Source organism: Phaethon aethereus (assembly GCF_964289735.1).
Source record: "Phaethon aethereus genome assembly, chromosome: 15".
Taxonomy (NCBI): Eukaryota; Metazoa; Chordata; class Aves; order Phaethontiformes; family Phaethontidae; genus Phaethon; species Phaethon aethereus.
Genome location: NC_138591.1, coordinates 9,420,104 through 9,437,389, shown reverse-complemented (window position 1 = coordinate 9,437,389; position 17,286 = coordinate 9,420,104). Strand labels below are relative to the sequence as shown.

At 37.4% G+C, this 17,286-nt stretch overlaps 1 protein-coding gene across 1 annotated transcript in view; it reads left to right on the top strand.

The window, feature by feature from the left end:
• Window positions 1-286: 286 nt before the first annotated feature.
• The window catches only part of VPS35L (VPS35 endosomal protein sorting factor like), a gene marked incomplete at both ends in the record, with an annotated part of 54,113 nt that continues 37,113 nt past the window's right edge, over window positions 287-17,286 (top strand). The window contains 13 exons of the mRNA XM_082006938.1: window positions 287-406; window positions 1,540-1,653; window positions 2,641-2,808; window positions 3,141-3,263; window positions 3,625-3,649; window positions 4,693-4,769; window positions 6,193-6,321; window positions 10,124-10,208; window positions 11,169-11,228; window positions 13,166-13,262; window positions 13,679-13,726; window positions 14,770-14,863; window positions 17,082-17,159. Of these exons, the coding sequence (XP_081863064.1) occupies window positions 287-406; window positions 1,540-1,653; window positions 2,641-2,808; window positions 3,141-3,263; window positions 3,625-3,649; window positions 4,693-4,769; window positions 6,193-6,321; window positions 10,124-10,208; window positions 11,169-11,228; window positions 13,166-13,262; window positions 13,679-13,726; window positions 14,770-14,863; window positions 17,082-17,159 (1,218 nt within the window). The remainder of the gene's footprint in view (window positions 407-1,539; window positions 1,654-2,640; window positions 2,809-3,140; window positions 3,264-3,624; window positions 3,650-4,692; window positions 4,770-6,192; window positions 6,322-10,123; window positions 10,209-11,168; window positions 11,229-13,165; window positions 13,263-13,678; window positions 13,727-14,769; window positions 14,864-17,081; window positions 17,160-17,286) is intronic.

Genomic DNA, 17,286 nt, shown 5'->3' with positions numbered 1-17,286 from the left:
AGGTGTCTCTTGTAGTATGCACTGAGGATGAAACCCCAGCATGGCCTGGGTCTTATTTTTATTTACTCTAGGAAGTTGGCTGCACTGCTGTGGCTGAGGAAGGAACGCTTAATCTCCTTTCCCTGGAGAGTAAGTGGAACGTAATGTCAGAGCAAGCTTGAACTTGTTCCCCATATTAGCTACGTTACAAGCTGCCTTATCACTTGAATAGCCGCCTTGTAAATGTACTTTAAAGACTTATTTGCAGGGTGACCAGCTCTTCTTCATTCCCACGTGTGTGTTAGACATGTATACTTGCCCAGCGATGTCTTACATTATAATTAAAGTACGATTGATTCTGGCCTGGGAGAGGTATGCCAAGTGTGAGCTGTCAGTCACATCTGTCTGTACTGCTGGTTTGGAAATACCTGTACGGAAATACTGACAGAACTGTACCAGAGTAATAGAAATGTTATAATTAGGCCCCCAAAGTTTGCCTGAAAGATTTTTCTTTTTTTACCCAAGTGCTAATTAACCCATGAAGCAGGTGAGCAAGGAGAATCACTGAATGATAGGACAAGAGTAAATTAAAGAGACTATTAATGTATAAAGGAGGGGAGCTGGAGAACAAGAAAACAGAAGGAAGAAGCACATGGATTTCTGGACTCTTGCTCTGCTGTATCTCATTAGATGTCAAAGCCTCTCCTTGGAGTAGCACAACCATAAATCAAACTCATTCTTAGTACAATTAAAACCAGGACAAACAGTCTGTTTTATAAAAGAGCAGCATCCTTAAACTGTGATTGATAAATTAGTGTATGTTACTGTTAGTTCTTAGTGGCAATGTTGTTTTATTCAAATACTTTTATTTATGTTCTTTTCTGGAATCAAGTATTTTTTTAATTAAAGATGGAGGCCATAGTTCTCACAGTTCTCTCTTAATATCAGATTCAAAATAAAACCTGAAATACATATATTTTTGTGATCTATTTCACTTAATGACATACTTAATTTTCATAGGCGGGGCAAGGCTTTTAGACCAGGACTTATCCACAATATGAGTACTGATAGGTTTTTTTCTTATAATTTGACTTTTGCAACTTTTATTATGAATTGGACAGATTTCTCAGGGAAGAGTTTTGCAGCTACACAAGTTATCTGTGCAATCCCTCATTATATCTGTGCATGATTACTTTGATTTCTTCCCTTGTGTTTTCATACTTACCTTTTTCCTTCACTATGACTATTGAGTTTGGGAGGGGTGTTTAATAATCTCCATCAGCCTGTGACATGTACAGATGTTTGCTTAAATTGCCCTTTTGATGTCCAATGGAATGAAAGAGAATCCAGCTGTAGAGACAGAATACAGTTGGATGGCTGAAAGTAAAATTTCTTCAGCTTTAGTTTTCTGTATCAGTAGAGAGAGAAGTTTTGGTCTTTACATTGACTTATTTTTTAACGTGCATTTCTTTTTGTAAATTTGCCTGCATCTCTATAGACGTAGGATATGTTTCTCTGTTTGTATGTGATTATTTATATGCATATATACTCTCCCTTTACTCTTGCTTTTTAAGGCACGCGCGATCAAGAAACTATGTTTCAGAATTTGAAGTGTGCAAACTGGAATCTGTACCCTTGGATTTTGGTGATTACCATCCACTAAAACCCATTACAGTGAGTTTCTTTTTGTGCTTTTGGAAAATTAATGGGAAGTAAAACTGATTGTGTTCCTCTTTTTACATTTGTTCCTTTGAAATTAAAAGGCTTTGCAGTTGGTGGTGGTACTGGTGAAGTTGCTTTCTATGTTAGTGTCCTGTTATTTTAGCAGCATCAAGGTTTATTCTGTTTGTCCTTTACAGAAATTTGCTGGTGCTGTTATATGTCAAAAACAGTCTCCTCCTGACAAATATAGCATTCCAATTTGTGGGTTTTCTTGGTTGCATTAAATGCTGAATAATGGATAAGTTTAAAATCAGATTGTTGCATTACAAATAACCTGCATAATTGCTCAATGTATATTTGATTTTGGGTGAACTTCCAGTCAGCTGTATGCTCTAAAACATTTATAATTTCTTTAATGTATGAGAGGCTTTTAAAAATGTGGGTGTACAAAAAAACTCAACTTCAAAGAGATGATAGTTATACACTAATGAATGATAAATGGAGGAGGTTCTACTCAGGAAGGTCAGTAAGGAGATAAGACGGAGGACTTAAGAATGGATTTGACATTCCAGGCTTGAGTATTGTACAAGAAAAGTAAAGGTGAGACTGGCAGAGGAAATCAAATAGCCAAGAAGAGGTTGGAGGAGAGGGAGAGAAACAATAAAATAGAGAAGGAGTACTAGAAAGAAACTTGGAGAGCTGAGAATTTAGAGAAATTTAGAACTGTAAGAACTGCTGTTCTTACAGTTTTGTAGACCTAGAAATTGGAAGGGAAAAAAAAAAAAGTAATGGAAATGCTATTGAAGAGTGCCTCCAGATTCAGGGGAAAAGGAGGTGCTTCAACTTAAATAATGATGCTCATTCTAAAGAGTTCCTTTGCTTGGTCCTTTCTTTCATTGCAACAGCACAATTTATGTAGCACATCTTTTGATGATTTATTAAAGAAAATAGGAGGAAGATAAATCCCTTTTGTTTAATAGTTTTGAACTTTTATTTCAGGTTACTGAATCCAAGACTAAGAAAATGAACCGGAAAGGAAGTACTTCTTCTACCTCCTCTTCTTCTTCTAGTTCTGTGATGGATCCATTGAGCAGTGTATTGGATGGTACCGATCCTTTGTCGTTATTTGCAGCAGCTGCAGATCCTGTGACTACTACTGCTGCCATGGTAACACTGGAGGGGAGTTGTCTTAACAAAAAAAACCCCACAACCCCAAAACGAAACTACAAAGCCAACCCTGGATAAAATATATTTGTCTCACCAACTAGGAGGTTCATGCAAATGGGAAACATACTGTATTAATAGAATAATGTATTTTTTATTTACCTATATTTATCTGATGTATGTTGACATTTATTTAAATTTGGAAATTTTTTCAAAAATTGTAACTTTTGAAAGGATCAGTTAGCACTTGAACCATTAAGTTGACCTTTATCAGCCTTCTCTTCTTTTTTTTCCAGATTTGTATTTAACATTTTTCACTTGTACTCTCCTCCTAGGATAGTACACGAAAGAAACGGGATAAAGATGACAGCTCTGTGGTAGGAAGTGACTTTGAGCCATGGTCAAGCAAACGTGGTGAAATCCTTGCTAGATATACAACGACAGAGAAGCTCTCTATTGTAAGTGGCACCTTCTCTGGTTTTATTTATTTGTACTAGACCTTTAATGTATTTTGGATGTTGCTGTTTTGTAATTATTTCATGAGTAAATTTTGGTTCTCTCAATTTCAGTTTCAACTGAAATTGTAGAAGGCTGTACCACAAGCTCTAACTTACAATGATTGTTTTGGAGCAGACTTTAAAAGTCTCTTGATGCTCAGAAGCCATCGCTTTTTCTTTTTGTAACAATACAAATAACTTCTGGCCTCATGTCTACTTCTAAATGGTTAGAGGCTTAATTAGCAGTGTAATTACTCTGTGCGTTCTTGGAATGCTAGTGAGTACATGTTCCTAAAAGTCTGCTTTTTCTGTTTCTTCACAGAATCTGTACATGGGATCTGAAAAAGGTAAGCAGTTCCTTTAACAGTAACAGATTTTGCTTGAGGCAGGGTGCAGCGACAGGTTTGTGGTCAAGCATAGCTGAAATGTGTGTTCCTGTCCTCCTCCATTCTGACTTGTGGTTGGATCTATATTTTTTTTTTGTGAATAAGACTTCTGCTGGATTTTTACTTAAAATAATTATTGAAAACAAACCACTCAACCACTGTGTCTTGTATTCCTGTAGGCTAATGAATTTGTGATTATGTGTTGTGGAAGGAAATGGAATTAACTGCCTTACACTTTAGCTTAAAGCTTTCTTCCACTTAAAGTGAGCAGTGATCTTTTGAGGATCATGTTCATCAACTCTTCTGCTTGCTGGAAGGGCAAGCAAACAAGTCCCTTGGGAACTTGTTCAGTTACTCTGTTTACATGAAAGTGAAATGATTTCAGCTGTACGCTGAGTGTTCAAAAAAGAACCAAATGTTAAATATTTTATCATGTTTTCTAGCAAAGCAAATCTGGGCTAAGTAGTCATAGCTGATTGCATAGTAAATCAGAATTCTTATATATGAGTAAACATGCAGCATTTCAGCTTGTGCAAAAAAATGAAATACTTCTTTGGAATGAGAATGGTCAAACACTGAAAGGGAGTGTGACACGTCTCCATCCTTAGATATCAGTAAATTGATTGGATATAACCCCATGCAACCTCTTACAACTTCAAAATTGGACCTGCTTTGAGGAGCAGAGGCGGACACAAACGTCTGCAGGGCTTTTCTAACCTAAATTATCCTATGGTTCTACCCAGTGGTTCTTTCCTTACCAGAAAAACTTGCAAGAAAATCCATTTACATTCAGTTTTGCTTACTTGTCACTCCCTGTTCGAAGTGAATGAACTTTAGGTACGTTTAAATACGTGTCTTCAGGAATAGCCAAATGAATCAAACCTGTCTTCTGTCATTGAAGCTGACAAGTTGTCTGAGTCTATCAGGCTCCTTCAAGTTTGTTCCCATTCAGAAGTCCCAAGTGTTTAAATGTTAAAGAAACTTAAACATATAATTCCTTACAGGAAAAGCTACAACTACTGGCTCAGCAGTTTCTGAAAAAGTGAGGACAAGGTTAGAAGAACTGGATGATCTGGAAGAGGTGAGAAAGTTTTCTGATCCAATTATATCATAATTTTAAAAGTTAAATAAATTTTTGAAATAAAAATCTTTTATGAAACCTTTTAAAACGGTCCTGATTCTGCATGTGCTTATGCAGTATTTAGATAAATATATAATTTCCATGGGACTTCTCTAGTAATTTCAATCCTTATTCTTACAGAATTCAGGCAGAATCATATTTTTATATCACTAGAAATCGTGATTCGAAAAGTCACCCAATCTACCAATGTTGATTTACCTTGGTACTGTCTATGGTCTGCAGCTGCTATAAAACTTCTGATAATTTTGTTTGCCCCTGTTGCAGCAACTGCGTGCTGTTTACCTAAACTTAATTAAAGTTACATTTACGTGCTTGATAGAAATCCTGACTACTCAATTCTCAGACTGCAGTATTTTGCTGTGCAAAGATGAGGTTTTACTTTGCTAAAACCTGAATCTGTGGGGTACGTTATGAATTGTTTTGGGTAATGTTTTGAAACCTCTGCCTCTTAACTAGTTCCAGGTTGCCTGTTGCAAGAGGCACATTTGCATATCACAAATAAAGGATTGGAGTCTTTTAGTAGAAATTTGAAGTACTTTTTATCTTGAGGAAACATGTAAACTTTTGTGAAATTGCATTTGCATGTTATGTCTTCATCTGTGACTTTTGTTACTGATGGTTGTTTCTAGACTCTCAGGTATTATGAAATCTGTTCTGTATTGCAGCTTAATAAACTCATCAAAACTAGTCCTGAAGGTAGTTTTCAGTGTTGCTCATACTTTTACTGAAGACTGATCCAGAACCACCTTCTGATTTTTGTAAATGCATTTATAGTCACTTAGTTCCTGTATCAGTTTGGTTTTAAAGCTTTAAACAATTATTTCTGCTTCCAGTGTTTCACTAGTTTATTTTTGATACGTGATCTTTTTACAAGGTCTGTAAGATCTTCTGGAAAAAAATAACGAGAATGCTCCAGTACTGAGCATGAAATAAAGATAGTTCTATTTTCTTACTGAGGGTGAATCACAGCGGATTTTTCTTGCTGTCAGGAAGTTTCTTAGGACCTTGCTGGCAAAACATTTCTGTCTGATGCTGCTTCTACATAGGTGCTACTATGCTTATGTAGAGTGTTAGTGCACTAATTATACCACACATAGAATGCCACCGAAATAGTCCGACATTTCTGACCTCATGGACAGCTTTGAGTACCAGCATGTATGTCTCTTGAAAACCAAAGCAGTTGTGATGCACTCCTGTGCCAAACACCTGCAATATGGATGCTGCAAAGGAAAGAAGGGAAAATTAGGTAATTCTGTAATTAAAGTTTTGTGGGTTTTCCTCTCCAGTGATTTGACTCAGTTAATAATGGCACTCTCCTTCCTCCCCTCCCTCTCTTAATAAGTAACTTGTGTTTTCTTGCCAGGGGTCGCAGAAGGAGCTGTTGAATTTGACTCAGCAGGATTACATGAACCGAATTGAAGAACTGAACCAGTCTTTGAAGGATGCTTGGTCCTCTGATCAGAAAGTAAAAGCTCTGAAAATAGTTATCCAGGTCAGTCTTACACTTTTGCTCTGTACAGAACTGGTGAGTTTGGTGGTGTGGCTTGTCTGATTTCTTTCTTGGGGAAAGAAGGGTTTCTATTATTTTTCTACTATTTTCCTCAGTTCTTCACTGAAACCCATTTCTTTAAGAGTTTTATGACTTCTGACAACAGTTGGATTTTCAACTCTGTTGTAATATATTGATTTTGACTAGGCTATGTGGGATGGAATTCTCATTAAAGAAAGTGGCCAAATGACAGATGTGTAAATTTTACCTGGTTAGGGATAATTAGAAAAAATAACATGTAGTGATATCAACTCTTTCTAGGACATGTAATTTCCTTTCCTTTCCTCTTCCCTTTCTACCCCCTTGTACCCCACCCCAAATAATACAAGAATGGCTTTTTGGACATCAGTGTTTTCCCCATCCAGATGTACTAAGGCAACTGAATAATCTGATTTAGGACCCTAGCAAAGTACAGAAAACAACTCCAGATTTTTTTAAAATGGTTTTGTTTTGTTTTGGGGTGTTTTTTTGGTGTGTGCGGGGTTTTTTTGTTTGTTTTGTTTTTTAAAGTTTTCCACAGTCTTCCTCTGGCTTATTTGGGGTGATGGGCTGTGAGGGGAGCAGGGGGGGATAGGACAATTAAATGCTTTGTTGTTTGGCTTGGCCTTTAAAAAAAGGCCAGAGGCAGAGTGCATCAGAGGACAGAGGAGGTAATGACACCCTTAAAAGCTGTAAAACTGATGTAATGCTAATAGTCATCAAACGGGGTTATATAAAGTCAGGAGGTTTTTTTCTTGTGATGGATACTCTTGTGAAAACTGTTTGCAGTAATTTCAGCTTAAATTGTGGTAAAGACAGTAAAGGAAATGAAACATAAATGGAGATCAGAAAATTATGTGTGACCTAGGGTGACTAATGTTCTGTAGTAATACTATGAAATCAGCACTATTATTCTTTTTAAAAAAAATCCATATATAGCATTGTGAAGTGTGAATATCTTAGATATTCCCTGTAGAAAATACAGTATGAAAAGTCTGGAGGAGGGGGAGAGGAGGAGAAAAGGGACATGCATATACTGTATTTACAGTGCATTAATACATATACATACAGTGTCTGATGCAGTGATGATCTATGCATTAATACTTTCATATATTTTTTTACAAATGGTTTCACAAATGATTTTGAAACAATGTAGTTTCTAAGATGGGATTCAGTGCTTTCTTTCAGGAAAGTGGTATCAAAATTGCATACGTTTATCTCTGAGTGTTGTCTGTGTATTGCACTTGAACTTTGCGCTGTAGATGCTCATTAATTGAAAGACTGGGCAAGAATGAAGTAGGTGTTTGGGTAATTAGCATGAATACAAAAATGTTTCATAAAGGAGACTATAAGTAACCAATAATAATTCTGTACTTAAAAAGCAGGATAGGGTAGAAACCTGACTGAACTTCCTTGTTGTGGTTCTTCCTAGTAAATAACATAATTTTAAGAATGTTGTATCCTCTTAAAGAGCTAAGCAGTTTTCTTGACATCAGGCTGTGATTATATACGTAATCTATCATTATTAGCATCACATACTGGTTAGTGTGCAACAGGAGGAGCAGGTTTGGCTTTTTTTTTGTGGTTATTTTCAGAAAAGTATACTGGGCTGGAAAAAGCAATTCTAATTTGAATGCCAGAATTACTTTGATTTAAGGATTAATGATGAAATTACACAAGATCTTTCATTTGGACTGTCGTGGTTTAGCCCCAGCCGGCAACTAAGCCCCACGCAGCCGCTCACTCACTCCCCCTCCCGCAGTGGGACGGGGGAGAGAATTAGAAAAAAACCTCATGGGTTGAGATGAACACAGTTTAATAGGACAGAAAGAGAGAAAGAAACAACAATAATAATACCAACAAAAGAATGTACAAGAACAAGTGATGCCCAATACAGCAATTGCTCACCACCCGGCGATCGACAGCCCGTCCCCGAGCAATGATTTCCACCCCCCGGCCAACTCCAGTTTATGTACTGGGCATGATGTCATATGGTAGGGAATATCTCTTTGGCCAGTCTGGGTCAGCTGTCCTGGTTGTGTCCCCTCCCAGCTCCCCGTGCACCCCCAGCCTGCTCGTTGGCAGGCCAGCACAAGAAGCTGGACTGTCCTTGACTGCTCAGCAACAACCCAAAACATCAGCACCTTATCAACAGTTTCTCATCCCAAATCCAAAACATAGTCTCACACTAGCTTCTGTGAAGAAAAGCAGCTCTATCCTGGTGAAACCAGGATATGGATATTGGGGATGGAGCCTTCATTCTTTGTATGAGAGTTTTTCAGAGCTTGAAGTGGAGGAAGAGTTCTGGTTATTAAGGCAGGGTCTGAATTTATGACATGAATTCCTCAAGTGCCTTTTTACAAGATACTTTACTTGTCAAGATGGAATAAGCTAAGCTACTTAGAGTAAGCTGAAGTAAGTTGATTATGTATGTGAGCTCTAAGAAAAGTGGTAATTAAGCGTTCACGGTATGCATAGGTCCTAAACAGCTACTGAATTACCTTTCTTTGAAGGTGACTGACTTACTGCTCGGTAGGGAAGAGTAAGTTTTGCTTTGTTTGTAAGATATGAATGCTCTCACCTGTCTTTCTGGTGCACTCCTAAGTTCCTCCCTGATGAATAAAGCAAAAAGACCAAGCATATAAGCATGCTTCAAATGTTACGATTTTCTTGTTTCAACAAAGCAGTCTTGTGGGGTATTGGATTGCTTCCTGTTTTTTTGGAATGTAATGAAAACTTGAACTTTATTTATTCCATTGAGATTGAAGAACTGTCTCCTGATGAAAGAGAGAGAAGAGACAGAGATCACAGAGAATTCTGTACTTCTCAGTCTTAAATAGAGACCACAGAAGTCTCATGGTCAAAGCCTGCCGTTGGTTCCAGTAGGGACGAGGTGGATTTTTCTCCCCAGTCAATCATTTGCCTGTTTTCTTCAGGTGGAAGTTGATTTTTTTGTGAATAAACTTCTGCCGAAGTTTTTGACTCCAGTTTAGTCTGCAGGTTTTGGACCATCTTGGAAAACAAATTATAGCTTAATTAAATATCTTAAAAATATCTCGGTGTGTGTTTTGAATTCATATCATAAATGGACATGTTCCTACCTGGTCTTAGCATTCAACGATACTAGAACTACGTTGGCTAATACATTTTCAGATGTGACTTTGTACCAGCCGTTGTCATAGTCCCAACTGCCGTGATCATGTTGGGTGCCTGCGGGTGATGATTGATTACAGATTCTTCCCTGGAGGTGACTGTGGATCAACTGGACAAAATGTCTGAACTGGTTATGTGAGCCACAAAGATGCGTTGAAAAGCTCATTAGCTGAACTTTTAAAATTGTTTCTTAATTTAGTCTATATAAAATTTTGTGTTTAATATGGATGCTTAGAGACATGGTGAAAAACTGAAATATGCCCTTAAAAAAAGTTGGTTTAGAAAAGAAGTGCCTTTTTGTGCTTCATCTGGGAGAGGATTTGTCTTGTATGAACAAATGCACAGATCTGCATGGTCAGCTGAAATTCTGCATTGTAGATTATCTTGTATAAAGGAAAAACAGATCTGCCATTAGCTCTGCTGGACATGAAGAATACGCTGAAAAATACAGAGTACCATGATGTGCTTGTTCTTGTGCTTTTTGGTGGATAGTTCATGTTGGTTCTTTCTAACTGTAGCTATTCATCTTTTCCAGCCTGTCTGGAGTAAAAACACAAACTTGTATTGTCTTCTAAAAATATTTCTTTGTTTTTGTGTTTTGTTTTCCTTCTAGTGTTCTAAGCTTCTTTCAGACACAACAGTAATCCAGTTTTATCCAAGTAAATTTGTTTTAATTACAGATATCCTTGATACTTTTGGTAAGTATCTAATGTGTCAGACCTACAATTGTTAATAAGATGAAATTAATTTTTTGTAATGTTAGAAAACATCAAAGTTATCCAGAAAATGTTGAAATGACTGTCAGTTTTAATACATAATATTTCCAACATAAACATTTGGACACCAGTGGTATATAATTGTTCAAAAAGTCTTATAAGTGAAGTCTCTAAAATAAAAATACTTGATTTTGTAGGTTTTTAGGCTTCATGTATTAGTGAATATCTAGAATAAAACCTTGGGAAAAATCATGATCTCTGCATTTTGAAATTTAAAACACACTGTTGTTACTTTGAAAATATCTTGGATTTGGCAGCCTCTTGACTCAATATTTCATTCGATTTATATTTGAAGAATAGAAGTCAGAAAGTTTTCTTTAGCTGAATAGGGACTATGAAGTGATCAAAATGTAACTGAATTTTTAGTCTTATTTTTATCATTTTTAAATGATACTTGAAGTGAAATTGTTATCCACCGCATGTGATTCTCTTGGTTTTCTGCCATCTTATGGAAAAGGTTTCCGATGGCATTCAATGTTGAAGGTATTTTGATGTTTAGCAGGATATGCTATGACATAGATCCAGTTTTTTTTTCAGGTCTTGTTTCCTCTTTGTGCTCTTTCCTACTTCCTGAAAGTTGCTGAAGGTAACATAACATCCAAACTCAGCAAAGGCGGGACGCCAGCTGTCCTTTCCTGGCCTGGGGGAAATCTGACCTGTGTGCTACCTCTGCACTGAAGGGAGCCAGATGAATTTTTTTGTAGCGTGCGAAGTGCTAAATTCAGACTTAACATTTCAGCCTCACTAGAGGGCAGCATAATGTTAGTGTTCTAGGAAGTTTTTTCCAGCTGATTTCAGCATGTTTGAAAGGGAACTTTTGTATCAACATTTTGTGTTCCACAGTTTGTTATGGATTTTGTTGTTGTTTTTGTTTTTAAACAGGGAAACTAGTGTATGAAAGAATTCTGTCAATGTGTGTGGACAGTCGTGTCTCTCTGACAGGTAATTTTGTGTTTGTTTCTACTGTGAGCCTGGAAAAAATCATGTCTGAACTAATTTGAGAAAGGTTAAATAGGACCTTATTTTATTTCCTAAGAAAAAAGTTCTGATTTGAATCTAGTAATGCTTATTTTTTAACAGAGTAAAATCCATTGCTTTTATAGCTTTCACCATTCACAGTGTTTATTGCATAAACATAGTTTACATTTTAACTGTGAAGATTATACAAACAAAGATGAGAAACTCAGTTTTTGGTAAATAGTTGGTTTTGTTGCTACATTGGAAACTGTTGGTAGTTTTGCTTTAATTAGGGAAGAATTTTGGAAGAAGGAGCAGGCTGTCAGTATGATCTTTCCAACTTGGACCCTTTTCATTTTTTCAGTTGAAGTTATAACACAATGTAGAAGTTTAATTTGACATTTACGGTACAAATGTATATGGAAGTACTTCTTTAGGAAGGCACCGAAACATTCCATTGAAATACGGGCTTTTCCTTGCAATTTGGAGTGTATTAAGTGCATGTCCTTGAAATACGAAACATTCTTACTGTGTAGTTGGCAGTTCTACAGTACCATTAGGTTACAGTCAAATCTATAGGATTTGAGCCAGAAGCCTGAAACCAGCAAATATTTTAACTTGAAATAAACTTACAGAAAATACTTAAATTTGGTTGTTGCAGCTCTGATAAACTGTTCCTACAAGCGTTAATGAAGGCAGACGGTTCCCGTAGCCTGGCACGATTACTGGGCACGGTTCCCTCCCTTCGGGGGAGCTGAGCTCATGCTGCTGCTGTGCAGCTGCTGGGGGCATTGCTGGTGGGAACTTCCCAACGCTGTCAGAGGGGGAGGAGAAGGAAGATCTGTGCTGCGCTTGCTGTGCATGGCAGCGTGAACCCCCGGGGATTTCAAGCCCAACGTCCACACTCGTTCCGTGGGAACCAAGCGAAACAAAGTTGGACGAGAACTCCTGTGCTCCTAGATGAGAAAGAACATCTTCCTGTACTTGGTCAGCATCTAGCGTCTAGCTTCTCTAGTCTTGGAAGTTGGAAACTTTCTTGTGGAACAGGAGCTTCTTACCTTCTGGGGGCAGGGATAGGGGAGCACTGGGATTTTAAAACTGTTTCACAAGCAGTTTGTAAGCAGACATTGGCAGCAGAAGCTGCCTGCGTAGCTTTATCACCGAGAGAAGAGGGACTCATCCTTCCGAACCATCTTGCCTCAGACCTGGGTAGATCCCAAAAAGCCCATTTCTGCCTTCTGTTCCAGGCAATCTGGAGAAAGAGGAGGCAACTGCATGCCCGCCTGACCAGAGCACTGTCCCCATAACCCATCTGTTCCACCCGGGGGTGGCAGCTTTTTCCTGCTGGCAGCTGACATAAATACTCCCAGAGCTCGTGAGGAGAGAACTGCGCTGCGGCGTTAGCTGTTTAGCACACAGAGACAAGTGTTCTGTCAGTGTTTAATACTGCCTACTTCTTGCAATATGGTTTTAAATAATACTAGTTAAAAATTATATGAGCCTTTTAGAGTGAAGAATGTGAGCGCTTAAATCTTTTATATGTATGCATATGTTATGGATTTATATACATGTGTTTATTATAGATTCCCTTTTTTTTTTTTTTTACAATTTTTGCTTTTGCGGGGAGGCAGAGGTTAGATTTTTAAGTAGCAGATCTGAGATTAGCTTTGAGTGCTTGACTTCAGCTTCTGACATGTTACTTAATGCAAGATGGAAGCTCTGGTCACCTCTTCTTGCTGTCTGTGTACTCAGCTCTTCCTGCTGCAAGAGAGAGCCGAGAATCAAACATACTGCCTAGTTTACTATGGCGCGCTTAATTCCTTGTTGAAAGGAAAGAGAACACAATTTTAAACTTAGAATGAAAAGTAGCTTCTTTCCTGAAAGATTGTAACTATTTCTGGGTTGTTGTGTTTTTTCCCCAGATAATTTTTCTCCGGAGAGTGTTAACGATACGGCTAAAGAAACTTGCTTAAACTGGTTTTTCAAGATTGCTTCAATCAGAGAACTCATTCCCAGATTGTATCCTTGACAAATGAGGCTCTTGGAGTGTGTCTGCAGGCTTTTCGTAGACTTTTCCAAAAATGAACATGTTTGCTTCAGTAAAACCCACAGCAATCTGATGTTTATACTGACTTTGTTTCATTTGTTTCAGGCTGTATATTTTGAATTTAATTTTGAGTCATGTTTCATAATAAACTGAATATTGAATTATTGGCTATGAGCAGCATGGCAGTGATAAAGTAGAGTTGATGTATGAAAACTTGGGAAACAATAAAAATCTTCTAGAGAGATCGTAAAAATCAACCAAGTGCAGTGAAATTAATTACAGAGGCCTTGAAATAGTTCGTTCAATATGTATTTGGAATATAAGTTTATTTTTGTGGTTTTAAATGGCATGCATCTTAGTTTGTTTCCTTAACTTGGCTTCATTTTAGTTACGTGGAAGCAGCAATACTGAAGTGCAACAAGTTCCTATCCAAAACGTAAGAGTAAATGTTAAGTGTGGGAAGGAAGAGAATGGGCAGGCTTATAAACTAATTTAAGGAGTTAAGCATGCAAGTTCTGTGATTAATGGTGGATAGGGTCTCCATAGATCTGAGAAGCAGCAGTACTGAGAGATTTTGGAGTTTTTAGTGAGAATGACAGGGAATAAATTCAAGGTGGACCGCGGTACGCTTTGGAATGCAGTAGTGCGTGCAGTTTTGGAATACATGTATACTTGTGACATCAGGAGTTTGCAAATTAAAAACCAGTGGCTTCAGATGGTGGAGGAGGGAGCAAGATTGTCGAGATGAGGAGCGTGGCAAAAAGACGGGATAGAAAACTGTGAGGAAAATCCTGATGTAGAATGCTGGAGACGGAGTTGGAGAAACAATTAGGAGTAATGAACCATTATCTATTGAAAATCTTGGTGTAAGCTTCATATGTTGGCAAACAGTGTCAGTTGCTGAGCTGAAAATGTTCCTTCACATATAATCATCCTTTTTCAGTTATATTTTGAAATTAGTGTTGTAAGCCAAATTGCTACTATAGTGACAACTTCGTTATCCCTAAAAAGCAGCTCTTTTACTGGAATTGATGGGCCTCATCTCCAGGCACTGGTACAGCTCTGTCAAAAGGACCTGTGGGGAAAATGAGACATATAAGGAGTTCTGCCAGTTCTGCTGTAAGCAGGTGCATTCTTCACATTGAATTACAGCCCTTCTAGAGCTCTTCTGTTCCTCCGAACTAGAGGAGGAGGTTTTTGGTTGTGCATGTTTTTCACAAGCCAAGCATCCCAGCTGGCTATCTGCACTACTCCCAAAGGCAAAAAACTGCAATTTGAATATAGGATATGTGTTACTATACACATAAAATTTCACTTCTGAAATAAATTTTTGTGCTAATCTGCTGCTGCGTTGGTAGGTCTTTCTATAATTCTTGCTCAATTGTCAATCTACAAGGCAGCTACTGAAGTTAGCTGTAGGTGATATAATTCTGTTATCAATTGTTACACCTCATTTTCATTTCTGAAAAATCTTAACAGGGGGATTTCGGAATGTCTCCCACGGTTAACGTCTATGATTAGAGGAATTGGAGATCCGCTGGTTGCAGTCTATGCAAGAGCATACCTTTGCAGGGTAGGCTATCATTTAACACTTCAGATCTGTATCAAAGATTTACTGCAGCTGGCTCTGCCACTAAAGGAAAATTTTTTTTTTCTAACTGCTGTTTTTATTTGAAATAGCAACCTGTCTCTTCCTTCTAACAAAAATTAAAATTTCTCTTTTGTTTTAGTAATGGGGAATCTTTCTTTAAGTGTTCATAAAAAGTAAAAAATAATTTTATGTGCTGCTTATGCCAGTTTTTCATCTTCAGGTAGGGCAAAATGTTAAGGACCTGAGTGGAAGGAGAGCTTGGACTTGGAGACTACATGCTGTTGTCTGATTGCTAGGCACTGCTTTCCTATACTTTCCCAATGTTTATCTTCCTCCTACTACTGCTGGAGTGTATGTGGCAGGCAGAGGATTGGCAGGCTTCTTGGCAGAGGAGGTAAAGTGTTGGTAAAGTGGTTCAGACAGTGGATTTTTGACTGACTGTGCAGTGTGGCTATGTTCTTATCCTCAGCTACTCCTGCAGTTACCGTAACAGCTCAGCCAAGGTAAACTTACCCAAGAAGAGGTGCTAAAATGATTCAAAAAGTCATCAATAGTGGAAAAATATTGAGAAATACTTTTTTGAGATAGTAGCAAAGATCTCAAGTATAATTGGAAAATAGTAGCACTGCTAATTAGCAATGCTGGCATGAAATCAGCTGCCATTATGAAATATGAGTTTGTTCAGGGTCAATATATCTGTTATATTTGAATAAACTGTCCAGTATGCTTTTGGTATACTATTCAGGGGTGTCCATATGAATTCCTGCATCTGCAAGTAATCGCTAACCTCTGGTTTACTCTGATAGATGAGCTGTCTAGTTTATTTGAATGTTGAAATACAATAATGCTTGCATTTTTGTTATAGCCTAATCATTCCTGCTACATAGTGCAAGGTTTCTGAAGGTTCTGTAGGAAACAGTTTGTGTGCACAGTCTGCCTTTTACTGCTTCTGATACAGCTAAAAGAAATGTGTAATGATAGAGCAGTTACAACTAATAATCTAGTAATAGTAATTGCAATAAGTGAGGAAGTAGTAAGGAAGAGCTTAGCATGCTCCTTTTTGTCCACAAACATGATTGTATGAAATAGTGAAAATTTTCTTGGAGTAAAATACTAGCTGTTCAAATCCTGACTTTTGTTTAAAATAAGAAAACTTACTGGAATGGAAGGCATTTAATCTTCTGTATTTCAGCTACTGACAGTACATTAATACTTTCACAATGAAGAGAAATAGAAGAAAATACATTTAAAAAAATATAAATTCTTGAATAGGAAACCTGTAGTACTGATATACATGATGTCTAAAGCCACAGCATAGTAAAATGTGGGAATAAACACTTGTTTACACAGCAAGGTGATGCATTTCTCTTGAGCCCCATGGTTTGAAAGGAAATTATATATAAAGTGATAGATGACTGGCTTGGGTCTGTGCAAGGTAACTCTGCTTTGTGATGAAGTCAGCTAGAATTGCATATGCTCGGGCATCTCAAAAACTCAGAACCCTGGGTTTGTTTAAAGAGGGGAGCCTTAAGCTGTTGAGGTGAATTTGTTTGTGTGTGTTTTTAAGCCTGATCTGTTACTAACTTCTGTTCACTTCTGCATCTTTCTCTTATGTCACATTTTTATTTTTTGATATTTTATCTATGTTATTGAAAACAGTCCTGTGTGGATTAGTTTCCTTTGCAGTTTCAGCTTTACTATATAGGCCTTGTGTTTTTGCATCACCTTGTATTATTTATCAATATTTTATCTATATCTTATCTATGTATTCATACTTTCCTTTGGGATCCTTGCTTCATGCTGTCCATGGAATAAATACACATGATTTTAAGCAATTTCTGAACTTTGACTTTTAAAATGTTCTTCACTGTAAGCTGTCTGCATACAATGAATATAGGCTGTTGCAGTGCAGGCACTGGGGTAGACATTGGTTTCCTTACTGCTTACAGATACTTGGAGCTAATGTTACGAGAACCCTGTTTAAACACAGCTGTAACTACCTCAGAGTAGTTGTTAGTGGACATGACTATAACAGTAAGCAAGGAAATAATCAGTCAAAAGCATGTGATTCAGTGCTGTTTGTTGATTTGATGTGTGTGATTAGGTGTACTTCTCCGGAAAATGCATTTTTGTCTTGGAGTTGAAGGAGAATCGTAGGTGATAGATACAGATAAAAATCTTTCTCTTTCTTTTAATACAGGTTGGGATGGAAGTGGCACCACAACTCAAAGAAAGCCTTAACAAAAATTTCTTTGACTTTCTTCTAACATTTAAACAAGTAAGCAAATAGGGTTTTTATTCGCAAAATCATATAAATACACCCCTTAACCCAAATACCACATACTTTTTAAAAATCTTTGAAGTTCTTAAATCTAGATGTGGTGATATTCCTGTACCCAGATACA